The sequence below is a fragment of the Neophocaena asiaeorientalis genome, unplaced genomic scaffold (assembly GCF_003031525.2).
Source record: "Neophocaena asiaeorientalis asiaeorientalis breed wild unplaced genomic scaffold, Neophocaena_asiaeorientalis_V1.1 scaffold703, whole genome shotgun sequence".
Lineage (NCBI taxonomy): Eukaryota > Metazoa > Chordata > Mammalia > Artiodactyla > Phocoenidae > Neophocaena > Neophocaena asiaeorientalis.
In genome coordinates this window covers 3,447,615-3,464,368 of record NW_020174434.1, presented here as the reverse complement: position 1 = coordinate 3,464,368, position 16,754 = coordinate 3,447,615, and the positions used below count along the sequence as shown (strand labels likewise).

Here is a 16,754-nt window from a genome sequence, read left to right as displayed (position 1 = left end):
GGGCTTATGAAATATTTTGTTTTTGCCAAATCACTGAGTAACAAGCCAAAATAATGAGTCAAAATTTTTTTTAAATGTTCTATTTGTGAATCATAGTTCAGTTTCTACTTGGAAAGGAGTATCTTTCTGTTATCTTAGCCCCCAGCAAAGTTAACACCAACACTGTTTATGATTTTCAAATTAAAACAGTGTTTTGTTCCCATCAAACAGGTGAAAACTGCGTACGAGAATCACCCTCTGTAGCCCCACCCGCCTCTGCAAATACCTGTCAAATAAGTGCGTCCGCGTGGAGTTTATGGCTCTGTCCACCGTCGCGATTGCTTCAACAATGGATGTGGCTACAAATGGGTCCCCGTTCCTACTGACATCGGGAACTAGGAAATGCGAGGTCGCACGTCACCGGAAAACGTGCACACAAGCGAGTCAGAGAATAGTGTCTAGACTCTATGTCACTTAGACTGAGGCATGCTTTTCTCCAATGTTATTTCTACTTTTCACACCAAACCTTAAGTTATTTCATCACAAATTCTACGAGAAGCTATTTTCAAACTGTATGGAAGTTGCAGACACTTAATTTTTTAAATCATGGGATACTCCATAAAAGGACAAGGTAGTTGTAACTTCAAACACTGAAGTTCTTCTACCAAAGCATCCCCCAACAGGGGAGGCGCTGACTCAGGCCCACCCACCAGAGCAGCAGCCCTGCTGGGCGGAGAGTGTGGTGCTTTAATTTCCAGTGGCTTCTGTGTGTTCCTCCCGTCAAAGGCCAACCTGCCTGGGTGCTGGATCTCAGCCCCCCCACCCTCCCGAGACTCTGCTCTCCCTTCACCCTATCCCCTCAAGGAAGGATCAGACATTCTTACACCCAACATGTGTGCATGGGGGCACGCACACACACACACGACCACATGTGCACACAGATACGTGACCATATATGCACACACATAACCATACATGCGTGCACATATCTTCACGCACACTCAGGCACACTCGGATAAACCTGACACCTATGAAGCTATGGCTCCCTCTCTACTTTCCTCTTTTCATTCCTTTTTCACTTAATATTGACATTTTTCTAGAGTTCAGAGTTTGCTAAATAAAATAACCTTGTTCCAACTCATCTTTTATCTTTATTTCCCAAAATGTCTCATGCCAGGTCACCAACAGCACGCATTTTAATAAACGTTATCCTTTTCCTTCAAATTACTCGACCTTCTAGAAAATCTGACATGGCTGAAAATGTCCTTATTGAAATGTTGCCTTCACTTGGTTCTGGGATACACACCCCTCCCTCCTGGAATACACCCCCCTCCAGACCGGGACATACGCCCTCCTGACACCGATCTCAAACAGAGCCCCAATTTACCAATTTTTAGAAGCTAATATTTTTATGCCATGTGTTAGACAAATGGACAGAACAATCTTACATAATTGTATTACCCTAATATTTCATTACTACCAATGATTTAAACTGACTTTGTTTTTCTTCAAGCAATGATCACAGAAAAATAATCCAAAAACACTTATTTATATGCCTTAGAAAAAAGGGTAATGGAAATTCACTAAAATGTTCAGGGTGGTTATTTTGGGGGAGTGGGATTACGGGTGGGAGATTATTTTTAAACTTCATGTGTAACTAATTCATGTTAAAGTAACATTACTTTTCAAGTATAAAAATAAACATTAATTGAGAAAAACACTGTTTCTAAGTCAGGAGATTCACCGATTTAATTTATAATCACTTCACGCTCTAATATAATGGGAAAATAAGGTCATTTAACATTTCCCCCCTCAAAAAAAAAGGTATCCAGTCTCGTCTTTACTGCTGGTTGCAGGTGCCCACAGGCTCCAGGCACCGTGCAGGGAGTGTGCAGTACGGGGTGTGAGGTGTTGGCATATAAATTAACCACACCCAGGCAGGTCTGAGGCTCACCAGTCCTCGGGGAAGGCAGATTAGGTGATTAAAGTGGAAAAGGCAAAAATGCACATGCAGGTGGAGGATGTTTCCTGCAGGAGGAACTGGGGGATCGTCCAGAGGAGGGGCCTGGGTGTGGAGGCTCTGTTACCTGAGAACTCAGGCTTTCTGTGCTGGGGGGTGGCAGGTGAAAGCGGGGCACAGAGAGCGCTGGAGACAAAGTGCAGGTTTGGGTCGAACTGTAGGACTTTATGCGGGGACTTCCCTGGTGGAGCGGTGGTTAAAAGACTCCACACTCCCAATGCGGGGGGCCCGGGTTGAATCCCTCGTCAGGGAACCAGATCCCACGTGCACGCTGCAACTACGGGTTCGCGAGCCGCAACTAAGGAGTGCGCGAGCTGCAACGAAGACCCAGCGCAACCAAATAAATAAGTAAAATATTTTTTTAAAAAGACTTTATGCAAAGCTACAGGCTGTGCATTTTACCCTGTTGGCCCAGAACACATGGAGTGTGTTAGGAAGGTGGAGGTGACACCTGGATGGACCAGATGGTGGGGCTGGACGGGATGCCCTGAGTGAGCTCTGCAGGCCGGCACAGAGCCAGGGTCCACCTGGCTCTAGGGCCACCAACCAGATCCAGGGAAAGGAACGGTCCTTGATTATTCGAGGGTTTAAAATGAAGACTTAATACACACCAGGACCGCACAAGGCCACACACACCCAGAACAGAGAGAGAACAGAGTGAAGGGGCCGGGATTCTTTCACAGCAGTAACTACGTCTGTGCTTTGCCAAATGATGACTGTGAATGACATGCTGTAGAACTTGAGGGGGTTTGGGTGACCACTAAACCAACCAGGAAACCCAGAGCGAGGCAAGATCTCCAAGGGCACGACCAAATCGGCCTGCAGAGGCTACAGCAGCAGGAGGAAGGACGGCTGTGCCTCTCTGGACCCCGCCCACCTCCCTGCAAGGCTGGGCTGTGCTGTCTTCAGATAACACCCGAACCCCCAAGCTCCCTGCTCTCCTCGGTCGCCTCCGGCCGCGCGGGGAGCGTCAGTGCCGCGGGCTCACCGTGCACGCTGAGCACCGTGCTGACCGCTGCCTGCCCGATCGTGTTCCGGGCCGAGCACTCGTAGCGGCCGGCGTCTGCAGGCCCCACGTCGTGGATGGTCAGGAAGCCCTCGGGGCTAATGTGAAATTTCCCGCTTTCTGTCACCTGGACCCCGTCCTGGAGCAAGATAAATGGAAGAAACAGAGGGGTCAGACTGCGGAGCAGAGGCATTTACCCTGGAGAGGGGCACCACCTGCCAGGACCTCGCTCATGGATCCATCACGGTGGCTGTGCTGAGACCCGCCGACGCTGGCAGGAACTCGCCCGATGCCAATTCAAGGGGAGGAACTTCTCCCACCTGCTTGCAAAAGACCCAGAAAAGCTTAAGACCTCACTCTGGGACGTCCCTGGATCTCTGGGGTGCGCGTGCCGGGGCGTGGCCACAGAAGGCAACCTTCCTGGGACGTGTACTGGGGGTGGGTGGTGCGGGAGAAGCCAGGATGCCTGAGCCACACCCGGCGAGGCCGAGGCTGCAGGGCCCTGAGACCCCGCACTTCCCTCCCGGGGCACCACTGCACGACCTCCAGGGACAAGTTTCATATTAAAACACTTGCTTGCAATGAAACACTGATATTCATTTCTTTACTGGGCTTAATAAGAACAACACAGAGAAATGAAACAACAGGAAACCTTCTCTAGTGATTACAGGACCAAGGATCTAACAAAAGGGTTTTCTTTGCTTTTGTCACCAAGAAGGACTCGTAAAGGAGCACGTCCAAAGTTGGTCTCATTTTGTTTACACCACGGCTGCCTTCCAGCTACGGGGGGTCTGGAGAAGCAGCGGGCAGGGGCAGGTGCCCCCAGCCACACGCCGCAGCCCTTACCTTGTTCCAGGTGATGGCGGGCTCAGGCTCCCCCTGAGAGCTGCATGGTAGCTGCACGCTGCTGCCCACCTCCACCGTCGTGTCACTGGGGATGCTGGTGAACACCGGGGTGACTGCAAGGCAAGGGACACGGGCTGACACACGTGGAGAACCCGGGAGACTCCTGATTTGTTCCAAAAGCTTCAGGCGAGCAGAGGCCCCGCCTTCGGTCCGGGCAGGCCCAGAGCACGGAGCGCTCCCGCTGCAGCTGCCGGAGCAAAGGAGCCGGACGGGACCGAGGGACGGCCCAGGGCTGCCACCCTCCACCTGCGCGGCAGCATCTGGTCTGTCCGCACAGCTCCGGTCTGCTTGGGGCGGCCTGGGGCTGCGAAGTCCAAGCCCCCCCGACCCCTCAAGAGCTGGTGATGGGAGGAAGCAGGGGACCGGCTGATGACCTCACCCACAGGCCGCCCACTGTCCTGCCTGCTCAGCACTGGAGCAGACCCAGGCCCCGACCCCCAGGGATCCTCCGCAGGCAGCCCCCCTCCGCGCCCACCCCCCAGCCCATCACCCCACCTGCTTTCCTCTCCCGGCTCTCAACAGGGACCCGGGGCCAGCAGGAGGCAGAACCTCGCGTCCAGGAGGACCTGGGGGCCTGTTCCCGGGTCAGCCGGTGCTGCTGGGTCCGGGGCCACCTTGCTCACCCCCAGGGAAGGCAGGGATGACACAGTGACGTAACATGACCCGTGTCCCACACGCGGCACTGTCCTCACTGCCGACGTGGGAGAGACAGGCTGCGACTACGGCCTCGGGATGCGCGTCCGGGGGACGGTCCAGCGCAGGGAGGGGTGCGGGACCACTGCCTACCTCGGGCCTGGACTGTCAGGTGCGCCGTGACACTCTGGGAGCCGATGATGTTGACAGCCTGGCACTCGTACTGGCCCTGGTCGTGCAGGGCGACGCCCGAGATCCGAAGGGTCCCTGACGACAGGACCAGGTGCCGTCTGTCCACCGACAGCTGGCTCCCTGCAAGGTGGGGATGCACTCTCAGTGACAGGGATACATGGACACGAGCCTGGCCTTAGAGGTGGGAGACGGGAGCCTCAGGGTCAGGCAGAACCCTAGCTGAGGGACAAAGGGGTCGCAGAGCTTGTCTTCCCCAGATCTGGCCTGGAGTCACCGTCCCGGCCTTTGTCACACACCTGTGTGTGTGCGACAGTTCAGGGACAAATAGCACACAGACCCGGCCCCCCCAAGACTCTCCAGAGAAGGAGCAAGGGGCAGGGACCAGGGGTTCGAGGGCTAAGTAAGCAAGAGCCGGGGTGGTATGCAGACTCGGAGACAGGGAGAGGCCGGTCCCAGGCTGGGCACAGAGGGATGGGGGGTGGAAAGGGGACGAGGGATGGGAAGGCGTCGCGGGCTGGGAAGGGGATGGAGCTGGTGCTGTTTAAAGACAAGCAGCTCCCCAAGTAGGAATGAGCCTCTCCTCCCGAAAACATGGAGCTCTCCTCTCGTCCAGGTTGCTCCCAGGATCCCTGGAAATGGCCCCTCAGGGGCGGAAGGGATGGTGGTGCCCTTTGGTCCAGCGCTAGTCACCCCCTCGATTCCAGAGCAGACCCTGATGGTCCACCAACGTTGGCACCTGCCTCTCTGCAGCCTTCCTGGCCAGGCTGCTGTCACCCCCTGGGGTGACGGGCTGGGCCTTCCCCACATTGTGTGCCCAGCAGCTTCCCAGCTAGAGAAATCGGCTGGGGTCCCACCCAAGGAATTAACGGGGTCAAGTCACAACACCTCTTGGGGAGCAGCAAGAGAACTCTGGGAATTCAAGTGAGACAGTCATACATACGGTACATGTATTCTACCACCAGTTTCTAGAAGGTTCTATCTGCACATTAGTAAATCTGCTCCAGAAGCTAATTCAGTGCACACTGAAGGCGGGACCCAGACTACTCGGGAGGAGATGGGCCTGACATCCAGGTCCTCGGTGAGGACAGGTCTCCTGTCCTGTGTGTGAGGGGGTGGCCCGTGACCCGACGTGCCCGCAGCTCTGGGTCACGGCGGGTTCAGCCAGTGCCGGCCTGCCCGGGGGGTCCGAGTCCCAGGAAGGGAAGGAAGGAGGAAGTGGGTCACGGCCCTGCCCGACACCTCACCTCCTTTCGTCCAGGCGATGACCGGCTGTGGGTAGCCCTTCGCCTCGCAGTGGAACTCAACCGTCTGACCCTCGAGGACAGCTCTGTCCTGGGGCGTCACGGTGAACTGAGGAAGCGCTTCCGGAGGGAAAGACGTTGGAAACGCAACATTTAGGAGACAGCTTTGGGTGAAAACGCCGTTCTCAAGGCACACCGCCCACCCTCAAAGAGTCCTACCAGGACCCCGACTGTGGGTGCAGCATCCCGGGGAGAGGAAGATGCCGGAAAGTGAAAAGGAAGAATACCAAACGCTGGGTGCTTCTCAGCATCACACTGACAAGCGTACAGAAGACTCCTAATTTAACAGCACTGAGGCTACAACACAGAACGCAGGTAACGACCTACTTCAGCTCCTGGAAGGGGCCTGACTTGAAGAGATTCATCTCACTCCTCAACCTAAACTAATATTTGCAAATGGTATAAAATGTCACCTAGCGCAACTGTGCATAGTGACAGGAGTTATTTTACTATTACCGGGTGAAAAAAAATTACAGAATAATATATGCAATATAATTCCATTCCAAAAGCAACAACCACAATCCAAAAAGGTAAAAACCAGTGACATGACTGCTTGGTCACACGTGCAAAGAAAGGGCCAGAGGACGGATTAAGGACCAACTTTTAGTGACGTGGCTTCCACTGGGGACAGAGGAAGCGGGGTGGGGGACAAAGGAAGCCGGTGGGGACAGAGGAGAAGGAAAGAACTCATTCTCTGCACTTCACACTTCTGTGTTGTCCCAGCGCTTCTTAACCAAAGTCCCGCTTGGCAATTTATTTGAAAACTAATAAACTCATTACAGAGTCAATTAAGGAATTTGGAAACACACAGCATTAAGTCTTAAAACTATACATATTCTCAGACCCTATGTCCAAAAATTGACCCTAAGGAAATTCCAAGACGTGTGCAAGACATACTGATTCCGTACACGCAGGCCTTGGTGAATTGGCATGTGTACCCACGTTCGTGTGGGGAACACAGCAGAAAGCTAAATAAAGCTCTGACCACCTAAAGCCTGCACTTGGAAAATAAACGTATCACCAAGTCCCACCGAAGGTCAGATGTGATGGGAGAGGATGAAGCAGGCCCCGGGACTGGAAGACCAGGCGGAGCCCGCGGAGGGGCTGGCTTGAGGGCAAGCCAGGGAGGCTGCGGGGAGCCGGGGCCTCTGCGTGGACGCTCTCACCTTGGACGATGATGAAAGCCGTGGCGTGGATGCTGTCCACGGTGTTGGAGGCGAAGCAGGTGTACTCGCCACTATCCTCCCGTTCCACGTTCTGGATGTAGAGGCCGCCGGACGGCGTGATGCTCACCCGCGGGTCAGCGGGCACGGGGGTCCGGTCGCCTCTGGTCCAGGTGATCCTTGGCGGGGGATGGCCTGTGGCGCTGCACTCCAGGGTCACACTTTCCCCCACCAGCACCTCCGTGTTCTGGGGTTGGATTACAAAAGCGGGACGAGCTGTCACAGGAAACACAGATTCAGAATTAAAATCCTCCAGTTTAGCGAATGTCTTCGCTTGGCGTTTCTATTTTCATGGTATTCATTCTGGCTATTAAAGTCTAAAATAAGTAACACAGAAACAATACAATTGCACGCTTTGTCTCCTTTCTTTTTTCAAGAAATGTGCAGACCGCAAAGAGGATCCGTGGCCTCAGGTCAAACCACCATCAGCAGCCCTGACTGACCTGATTCCTTCTTCAAACATGGACCAAACTCTGCATAAGTCTTACTTTTTAAAAATTCTAAATGTATATGTCAGTCTTTTCAGTAAACCTTGCTAGTTCTTACTGGTTATAGAACATTGTTTTTAAAGGGTATTTAGAACATATGGAGATAACAAATTTCCCTCATAGAAAGAAAAATACAAATTAATACTCTAAAGAGATGGTTATAATTATGATTACAATGAGATGATTTTTCAACTCTAAATCCAGGAAAAAAACCCACACACTTATTATTGAGCTTGTGTGTCGAGCACGTGAAGAAACAACTCCACACGGGGGTAGCACAAGTTGCCACGGTCCATCTGGACAGAAACAGGGCCACATACATCAAAACTAAAAACTCCTTCACCCTTTTACCCAGAAACTACTCTGCTAGGAATGTACCCCACACATACCTGGTCGGCCAAAAAGTTCGTTCGGGCCTTTCCATGTTACAGAAAAACCCAAACAAAATTTTTGGCCAACCCAATATTTTTTACTGGCTTGTAAAACAATGTATATACAAAAAGGGGTTTTTATCACTGTGTTGTTTCTTCAGGCTGACATCCTGACCCACAAGTTTCCAATCCAAAAATAAAATATTTTTTCATAACTTCTTTCCTTGGTCTCTCTAGCACGAGGCTACTCGTAATCTTCATTTATTCCATTACTGTGAACATCCATCCAGTTTGCTATAGGATTTTACATGTTGATTGGGTGGGGCATTATCCAAGATTCCGTGACAGTTCAAGTCAGTAAATGGATTACGTACCATGTGGCCCTTCTGAAAAAAAATCCCCGAAGTTCCACTTTTCAAACCACCTCTGGCCCAAAGGGTTTTGGATAAAGAGATGGAGACCCGTGACAGCAAAAGCTTTGGAATAGACTTCATGTAACCCAAAGGGAACGGGTTAAACAGATGTTTCATCTGGATAATGGGATTCCATGCCACCAGCCATAAAAAGGGCAAGAGTAAGGAAGTCCCTCATATGTTGAAATGAAAGGTCTCTAACAACCAGTAAGTAAGAAGCAGCTCTGGCCTTGCAGGCACTGGCAGTATTTTCTAGAAGGAGGTTGGATGGAGGTGGGAATTACGTGGACCAGGGAAGGAGACAGGAAAGAGACTTCTCTACACCTTTTCTCGTTTGTTCCTTTTCATTTTTTTATTTAAAAAAAATTTTTAACTGCTTTATTTTTTTCTTCCAGTTTTATTAAGATATAATTGACATATAGCACTGTATAAGTTTAAGGCGTACAGCATAATGATTTGACTTACATCAGTGATTTGAATTACAGAAATTACCAAAATAAGTTTAGTGAATATCCATCACCTTATACAGATACAAAATGAAAGAAAAAGGAAAAATATTTCTTCCTTGTGACATTAGCACTGTATAAGTTTAAGGCGTACAGCATAATGATTTGACTTACATCAGTGATTTGAATTACAGAAATTACCTAAATAAGTTTAGTGAATATCCATCATCATACAGATACAAAATAAAAGAAAAAGGAAAAATATTTCTTCCTTGTGACGAGAGCTCTTTGGATACTTTTGTTTATTTTTAAACCCCACTTATCACACATCTAAGTAACAGTGGATCATAGAAAACACAGAAGTGACATTTAATGTTAGCATTTCCAGAGGACGGCAAACTGGAGATGTGGAGCCACGTACAGGGACAAGAACCAAAGGCGAAGCCCATCTTGAGGCATTGGCATAGCCCTGCAATTGTATATGTGGCTTGTAGGACCCTTAGGAGATAGAAAGATGAGGACACCCCAGGATGAGAGTCAGACAGAAAACTCTAGGACGGGTCCCCAAAATGCTCCACCATCAGTACGAGAAAGTCAGCTCCTACCCCCCAGCCCCCCGCAGGGACCTCTGCTGAGTAGAAGGGAGAAATAACCCTCATGTCAGCCTTTATCAACCCTAAGTGGGCCGTCACATAGGCCTGCTGTCTAATTCACACTACGTTAGGCAGAAGGAAAGTGACCTCAGTGGAAGAGCTGAGATGCAGGAAGAAATAAAAAGAACTGGAAGTGATAATTACATGGTACAGCTAGACAAACATCAACAGTACAACGTAACAACCTTTTATACATTAAAAAACAGAACTCAGCCTAGAAACTAAGGTGGGTAGTTATACTTGAGACAAACGTAAAGACAGTAACTGTAAACGTTGATAATTTAAGAATGCATTTGAAATTTCCCTAGAACAACCACTTACAGAAAAGAAATAAGGTCTATAACTTCCAAACTAGAAGTAGGAAATAGAAGATGAAAAAAAAATATTTCAAAACGAGGCAAGAAACATAGAAAAGGTTGGATGAATTGTCCAAAATAAGAGGTAGAATTTATAAATCTAAATTGCTAACCATAATAAATGTATATGGACTCATTTTTAAAGTCAGTGTGAGTTTTTTAAAGAAAAATCTAGCTCTATGCTGTTTACAACAAACACCCAAAATATATTAATATAGAAAAAGGTTCAGAAATAGAGTCACAGGGCTTCCCTGGTGGCGCAGTGGTTGAGAATCTGCCAACGCAGGGGACACAGGTTCAAGCCCTGGTCTGGGAAGATCCCACATGCCGCGGAGCAACTGGGCCCTGTGAGCCACAATTACTGAGCCTGCAGGTCTGGAGCCTGTGCTCTGCAACAAGAGAGCCGCGATGGTGAGAGGCCCGCGTACCGCGATGAGGAGGGGCCCCCGCTCGCCGCAACTGGAGAAAGCCCTCGCACGGAAACAAAGACCCAACACAGCCAAAAATAAATAAATACATAAAATTTAAAAAAAGAAAAAACCTGTAGGTTATAAAAAAAGAAAAAAAGAAAAAAGAAATAGAGTCAAAGATATAAATAACAAACTTGTGGTTACCAAGGGGGAAGGGAGGGGATGGGATAAATTAGGACATTGGGACTGACATATACACACTACTATATATAAAACAGATAACTAATGAGAACCTGCTGTACAGCACAGGGAACTCTTTTCAATACTCTGTAATGAGCTATATGGGAAAAAAAAAATCTAAAAAAGAGTGGATATATGTATAGGTATAACTGATCCACTTTGCTGTACACCTGAAACTAATACATTGTAAATCGACTATACTCCAGTAAAAATTTTCAAAAAACGTAAAAAAGAAAGGTTCAGAGCAAAATGATGGGAAAAGTATAGTTGACAGACACTAATCAAAACAAAGTGGGTTGCATCCATATAAAATCAAACTAACTTTAAAGCAAAAAGCATTAATAATCAAAAGTTTAATTCATGAGGAAGATTAAAAACTGCAAACTTATATGCCCCTAATAACAGAGCTTCAAAACAGATAAAGTACATTTAACCCTTTGTGACTCACGGAGACTTACAAATGGGTCCATTATCATTACCTACATCACGGTGTTGGCAAACTTCTGTAAAGGGCCACAGAGCATATTTTTTGGGCTCTTCAGGCTATAAATCTTTGCATGTGATTATGTTCCAATAAAACTTAATTAATAGACATTGAAATTTGAACTTCATATAATTATCATGTATAAATTTGAACTTCATATAATTATCATGTATTCTAAAATATTACTCTTAAGTTGCTCAATCACATAAAAATGTAAGACACTTTTTTTTTTTTTTGCTGTACGCGGGCCTCTCACTGTCGTGGCCTCTCCCATTGCGGAGCACAGGCTCCGGACGTGCAGGCTCAGCAGCCATGACTCACGGGCCCAGTCGCTCCGCGGCATGTGGGATCCTCCCGGACCGGGGCACGAACCCGTGGTCCCCTGCATCGGCAGGCGGACTCTCAACCACTGCGCCACCAGGGAAGCCCAAGACACATTTTTACTTCAAAGATCTTGGAAAAACAGGCAGTGGTCCAGGTTTGGCAGCCCCTAGTCTAGGCTGGCAGGCTGCCACTGGCTGACCCACTCACTCTGCAGTGACATTTCAGTCACGGATTGTAGGAGACCCTCCATGTGCATTTAAGGGAGCAGTGCCAACACACACAGACTAGTGCACTAAAGAAGGCTCTCTTTCCCGAGAGAGAAACAAAAATTCAGACCAAAAGGGGTTAGATTTGGAACTCTCAGGCCACAGAGAGATTTTAATATTCCCAGCCAGGAATCAATTATCCCGCTAACACAGCAACTTTGCTAAGGAGATGCACTGTTTATATTCTATTACTCCCTTTTGTCCTCCGACATACACCTACAGAACTGCGCCACTCTGTTCGGTATTTTGTGGGTCTCCTTGTGCCTTACAAATTAAGCACAAGCTCCTTCTGTGACCGGGCGCTCTAACTTATCTGTGGTAGGTTCACAGCCATGTGACTTTGCAAAGATGCTGGACGCCTTGCTCCACTCGGGGAACATGGGATTAAAGGGCTCTGATGTGGCTGCAGTTATAGCACTGCACCGCACTTTCCCTTGAAGGGAAATCCGACAGCTGGGAACTCTCATTCGTCAGTAAATGTTGACTGTGCCTGCGCTGGGATGAACCCAATGATACGAAGGTCTTGTACCAGGAATCTAATCAAAGAAACACACAAACCACTTACCTTGGGATTGAGGGTACTGCAATGCCCTGAACGATAAAGCATGAGGGAAACACAGACCCTGGCCCACCTACACGACAGCGACACAGGCCCATGGAGGCGGCCTGGCCACCTGTGCTCTTCCAGCAGCCACGGGGGACCAGGCCCACCCTGGGCTCTGCTCCAAGGGCCACAGCTCCTCTTCTGACCAAGGCTCCAAAAGTCAACACTTCGACAAGGGCGGGGTCTGTAACCCGGTGGGACCCAGGCCAATCAAGGCCACAGCCATGCTGCCTTTGGCTCAAACAATCTTTTCGGTTCAGGTGCCAATGTTTTAGACCTGGGAATTCTGCATACAAATTCAGATTTCTGGCTTCTTTTAAAATAACCAAAGCCCTTAGCGCAAGAGAAAGCCCACTGCCAAATGGCAACAAGTGAGAGGAGCCCCCGGGACCAGCGTGAATGGGAGGTGTCGGGGGACGGGGCACGTGTCTGCCCAGGTGTCCACGGCCCCTCTGCACTGTGCTCCCAGCAGCACCTGTCTCTACTGTCCACTCTGAGTGACCATCCTGGATTAGGGGTTGATGGTGGACCAGGGCAATGGCCGGGGGTCACCTATGACCCTGAGCCAACCCTGCTGCAGCAGCTTAAACGGGAGACCTTGGTGTTTTGTCTTTTTCCACCAGGTGCAAACAAAGAAGGGAGTGGACCGGGAGGAAGGTGGGCTCTAAGTGTCTGAGCGAGCACGCAACGTACCTGGAGACCCGAAGTACCTGAGGGTCACCTCCTGCGTCTTTACCTCTCCGGCCACGTTTTTCGCCATGCACTGGTAGATACCCTGGTCTGTCTCCCGCGTGTTCTGGATCATCAGGGTCCCATCGTCCAACAGGTTCAAGCGGGAGTCCGTCTTCATGCTCAGCTCGTTACTGGAAAGACAGACCTGGCAGGCTCAGGCTCTGAAACAAGGAAACACCTGGTCCCCCGCGGGGGCTTCTGTCCTGGCGCGGGGACCCCAGCCTGGAGGCATGAAGCACCTGGAGATGCGGGGCCTTAACCCGCCTTCCTGGAAACTTTCCTTCCCAGCAGCCTGACTTACCGGCATTTCTGGGAAAAGTGTTTATGCACTGTGTTTATTTGCATCTGTAATTAACTCACATATTCACTTTTATCATTTACATGTTCAACCAACAAACGTTTCAAAGTGGTCCTCGTTCCAAAGGGAAAAAATGAACAGAGTGGAAAAAATTCACAGGAAAACTTTCCCTTCGTTTCTGGCAAATCCATTTGAGACAAAGGGGTAGTAGAAACATTTAAGTTATTAAAAGCGGAAGATTACAAACGTCCCCAGAACAACACCGCCACTGTTCGAGGGATTTCCCAGGACCCCTCTCAGAACCCAGGTGCCCACAGGCTACAGACCTGGCCGCGGGAGGCGCTGTCCGGTGCCTCGCCCACCTCCCTCATGCTGTGCTCCACCTGCACCAACCGAGCCACCAAAACTGGCATCTCCGTCCTTCACGAGCACTTCCGGATGGAGGCAATAGACCTCTCAGGCCCTATAAGTGAGGCTCTTCCTGATGTGGCCCAGCTTTCTCCCACAGACACCGTGAGCCCCGGGGGAGGCTGGGCTGCTGCAGAGATGGGCCCCGGGGTGCAGCCATGCACCAGACGCAGGCCTGGGGCCTTGGGTCTCCCTCTGCTGTGACTGGCTCTGCCAGTATCAAAGTGTTGACTTACAAACGTGGGTGTGACCACTCACGAATGCAGGTGTGCTGGCCTTGAGCGAATCTGTGCTTCTCTGCCTTTTGAACGCACACTCCCCAAAGGAAGCTCTCCCGTGTTCGCTCCGGAATTTACCTCTTGCCACCCTCAGAGCTGTCCCAGATCCCAAGGCACTGGGGACAGGCCAGCATCTTACGTTCCCCACACAGCTCTGGCCCCGAGCCCGGCGTCAGCTATGCTAGGTCGACGACAAAGTCAGGCCTAGAACCACTCCACGCCTCCATGGCAGGTGCATCTCAGGTGACCCGCCAGGCTCGCTGCCCTGTTCTCCTGTGCAAACACCGCTGGACTCGAGAGCTGGTGTCGGGGGTCCATCTCCTCTCACCATCGCGACTAAACCCAGCCAGGGGCTCTACGGGCCACACTGAACCCACAGGAGGGCTCTGTTGGTGAGTGAGTGCGGGCCGGGGTGCTCGCGTTTACAGTAAGCATGGGGGCAACGACGACAACGTGGTCTCCCGCGGAGGTTTCCTTCCCAGGACTCGGTTCAAAGCGGATGCGTGCAGGTGCCGCCCTTCAACCCAGACGACCCTCGGGGGTCTGACCCTCGGGCCCCGCAGGGATATGACTACATCCCCCCCTCCCATACCCAGATGCTTGTGGACAGAAGGCGAGGCCGAGGTTTCCGGAGACAAATCAGATGCACAGGGGCGAAGTGCATGCGTTCACCTCACAGGGTCTCCCTGAAGATGTCACCCGCAGGGAGGACCCTCCCTCACTCCCCCGGGACGCAGGGACCTCAGCCCCAGTCCCGTCCCGTTCCTCTCCCCGAGCGGGGGTAACTGCCCCTTCCGTGATGACCGGCCTCGCTGACCCGGACCAAGCCCAGCAGAGGGTGACGCGGGCCGTGCGCCTCGCAGAGGCCGGGATGTGCCCGGCGGCGACTTCAAAGCAGGAAGGTTGCCCGGAAAGCCCTCCCTCCTCCTTGCTCTCCTTCCAGGGAGGAGGAAGGGTCAGGGCGGGCGGATCGGCCGCGGCTCACGGGGCATCTGGATGGAACGGGACCCAGCGCCCCCGGCGGCCCGTCCGGAGCCACTTACTTGTTTCGGAGCCAGATGATCTCGGGCTTGGGGTTGCCCTCAGCCCTGCAGGTGAAGAAGACGGTGTTGCCCAGGGTGACGTCTGCGTCCTGCGGCTCCGACGTGATCCGCGGCCTTTCTGCACCAAAAAGGAAAGCAGGCCTTCCTGGTCTTAAACCGTCACGTGACAAGAACACAGAGCAAATCCCTTCTGTTCGAGACAAAATCACTCCCACGAGAACGGCAGGGGGGCATCTCCACAGAGAAGACGGTGTTAGAGCCGAATTACACAGCATTGCCAGCATCTGAGGTCCACCCGCTGAGAACCCTGGCAACCGGTGGCGCTGAGCCTCTGACAGACAGAGCACCGGGCGACGACCTCAGTGGGCGCTGCCCCCGAGAGAGCCGGACACTCGTGAGTCAACAGTTTTAGGGAACGAAAGGACAAACAGCGGCACTTTTCGGCTGAAGCCGCCACGAAGGCAGAGACTGTGCAGGTGCGGCCAGGGGCTCCCAACCGCAGGACCATCTATCTCAGTGTGGGGTTCCCACTGCAGTCCCCCGCGGCCACCCAGTCACTGAGCACAGAGAGGCATCCCTCCTGCACTCCAGCTGCTGGGTGACTGTCCTCTCTGTGTCCTCACAGCAGGCTGGACTGGTCACCTACTAACCAGGAAACTGGGAGAGCTGACCCCTCTCAGCCCAGAGGTATTCACTGATCTGCCACGTGCAAATGCGTGTGCTCCTGTGTGTGTACATGCGTGCAGGTGTGCACAGTGCCTCCACGACACCTGGCATCTTAACCGGCCACAGAAGGCCGTCTGCGTGTCTGTTTACCGCACAGCGTCAACAGGAAACCCCTCGGGCTCACCGCCGTCCACGTGAACCCCCCGAGGCCGCGCTGCTCCCGTTTCCACTCCCAGGCGCCCTGCTCCCCACGCCAGTCTGGGCACTGCGGCTCCCTCTGCTGTAGCCGGAGGACCCCCAGCCCCACCGCTCATCCCTGGCGCCACACTCGCCCACTCGCCATCCTCTGACGTGCTGAGTTCGGGGACTTGGAGAAAGCTCTGCTTCTCCATTCTGTCTCCAGGAAGAGGCAATGGTGCTGAAGGAGCCGGAGGAACGACCACCCTCCTGAGCGCCCCCCAGGGACCCCGAGTGACCGGCAGCAACTGAGGACCTGCCAGGACACTAAGGGCAGAGGCATCGTCCCCAGGCGTCCCGCGAGGCCCCGGGAGTTCAGAAAGTTCAAGGCACCACCGCCTCGGTCACCCCAGCCTGGTCCCTGTTGACAAGGTCGGAGCTGGGCTGGGATGGGGTTGAGGGAGGAGGGTCTGCTCCTCCCCCGGAAGAGAGGCGGGCAGAACCCAGGCCGACGCAAGAGGGCAGCCCCAAGGTGGGCACAGGGAAATGACCCCCGAGCAGGTCCAGAGGGCAGAGGTCAGAGGGAGCAACCTCCCCCCGTCCCCCCGTCCTTTGCCCAGGAAGCCGATCCTAAGGAGACAGTCTTGAGAACGGGGTGCACACAGCACAGCACTGCTGCCCATCCTGAGGGACCCCTGCCAGCAGAGCAGCGCTTACAGAGACGAGGGCAGGACGCGCGGAGGCCACAGGGTGGCCCTGGGACTGAAGTCAGTCACCTGTTCACACTAGAGGCGAAGGAGCCTCTGACTGTACAGGGATGGCTCGTAAAGCGTCACC

The 16,754-nt window shown here is 52.0% G+C and overlaps 1 protein-coding gene across 1 annotated transcript in view; it reads right to left on the bottom strand.

Moving 5' to 3' along the window:
* Positions 1-16,754, bottom strand: part of PXDN (peroxidasin) — a 35,769-nt gene that overhangs the window by 15,356 nt on the left and 3,659 nt on the right. The window contains exons 4-11 of the mRNA XM_024756932.1: positions 15,075-15,192; positions 13,009-13,178; positions 7,204-7,476; positions 5,981-6,097; positions 4,698-4,856; positions 3,852-3,964; positions 2,988-3,144; positions 266-374 (exon numbers count right to left, since the gene is read on the bottom strand). Of these exons, the coding sequence (XP_024612700.1) occupies positions 266-374; positions 2,988-3,144; positions 3,852-3,964; positions 4,698-4,856; positions 5,981-6,097; positions 7,204-7,476; positions 13,009-13,178; positions 15,075-15,192 (1,216 nt within the window). The remainder of the gene's footprint in view (positions 1-265; positions 375-2,987; positions 3,145-3,851; positions 3,965-4,697; positions 4,857-5,980; positions 6,098-7,203; positions 7,477-13,008; positions 13,179-15,074; positions 15,193-16,754) is intronic.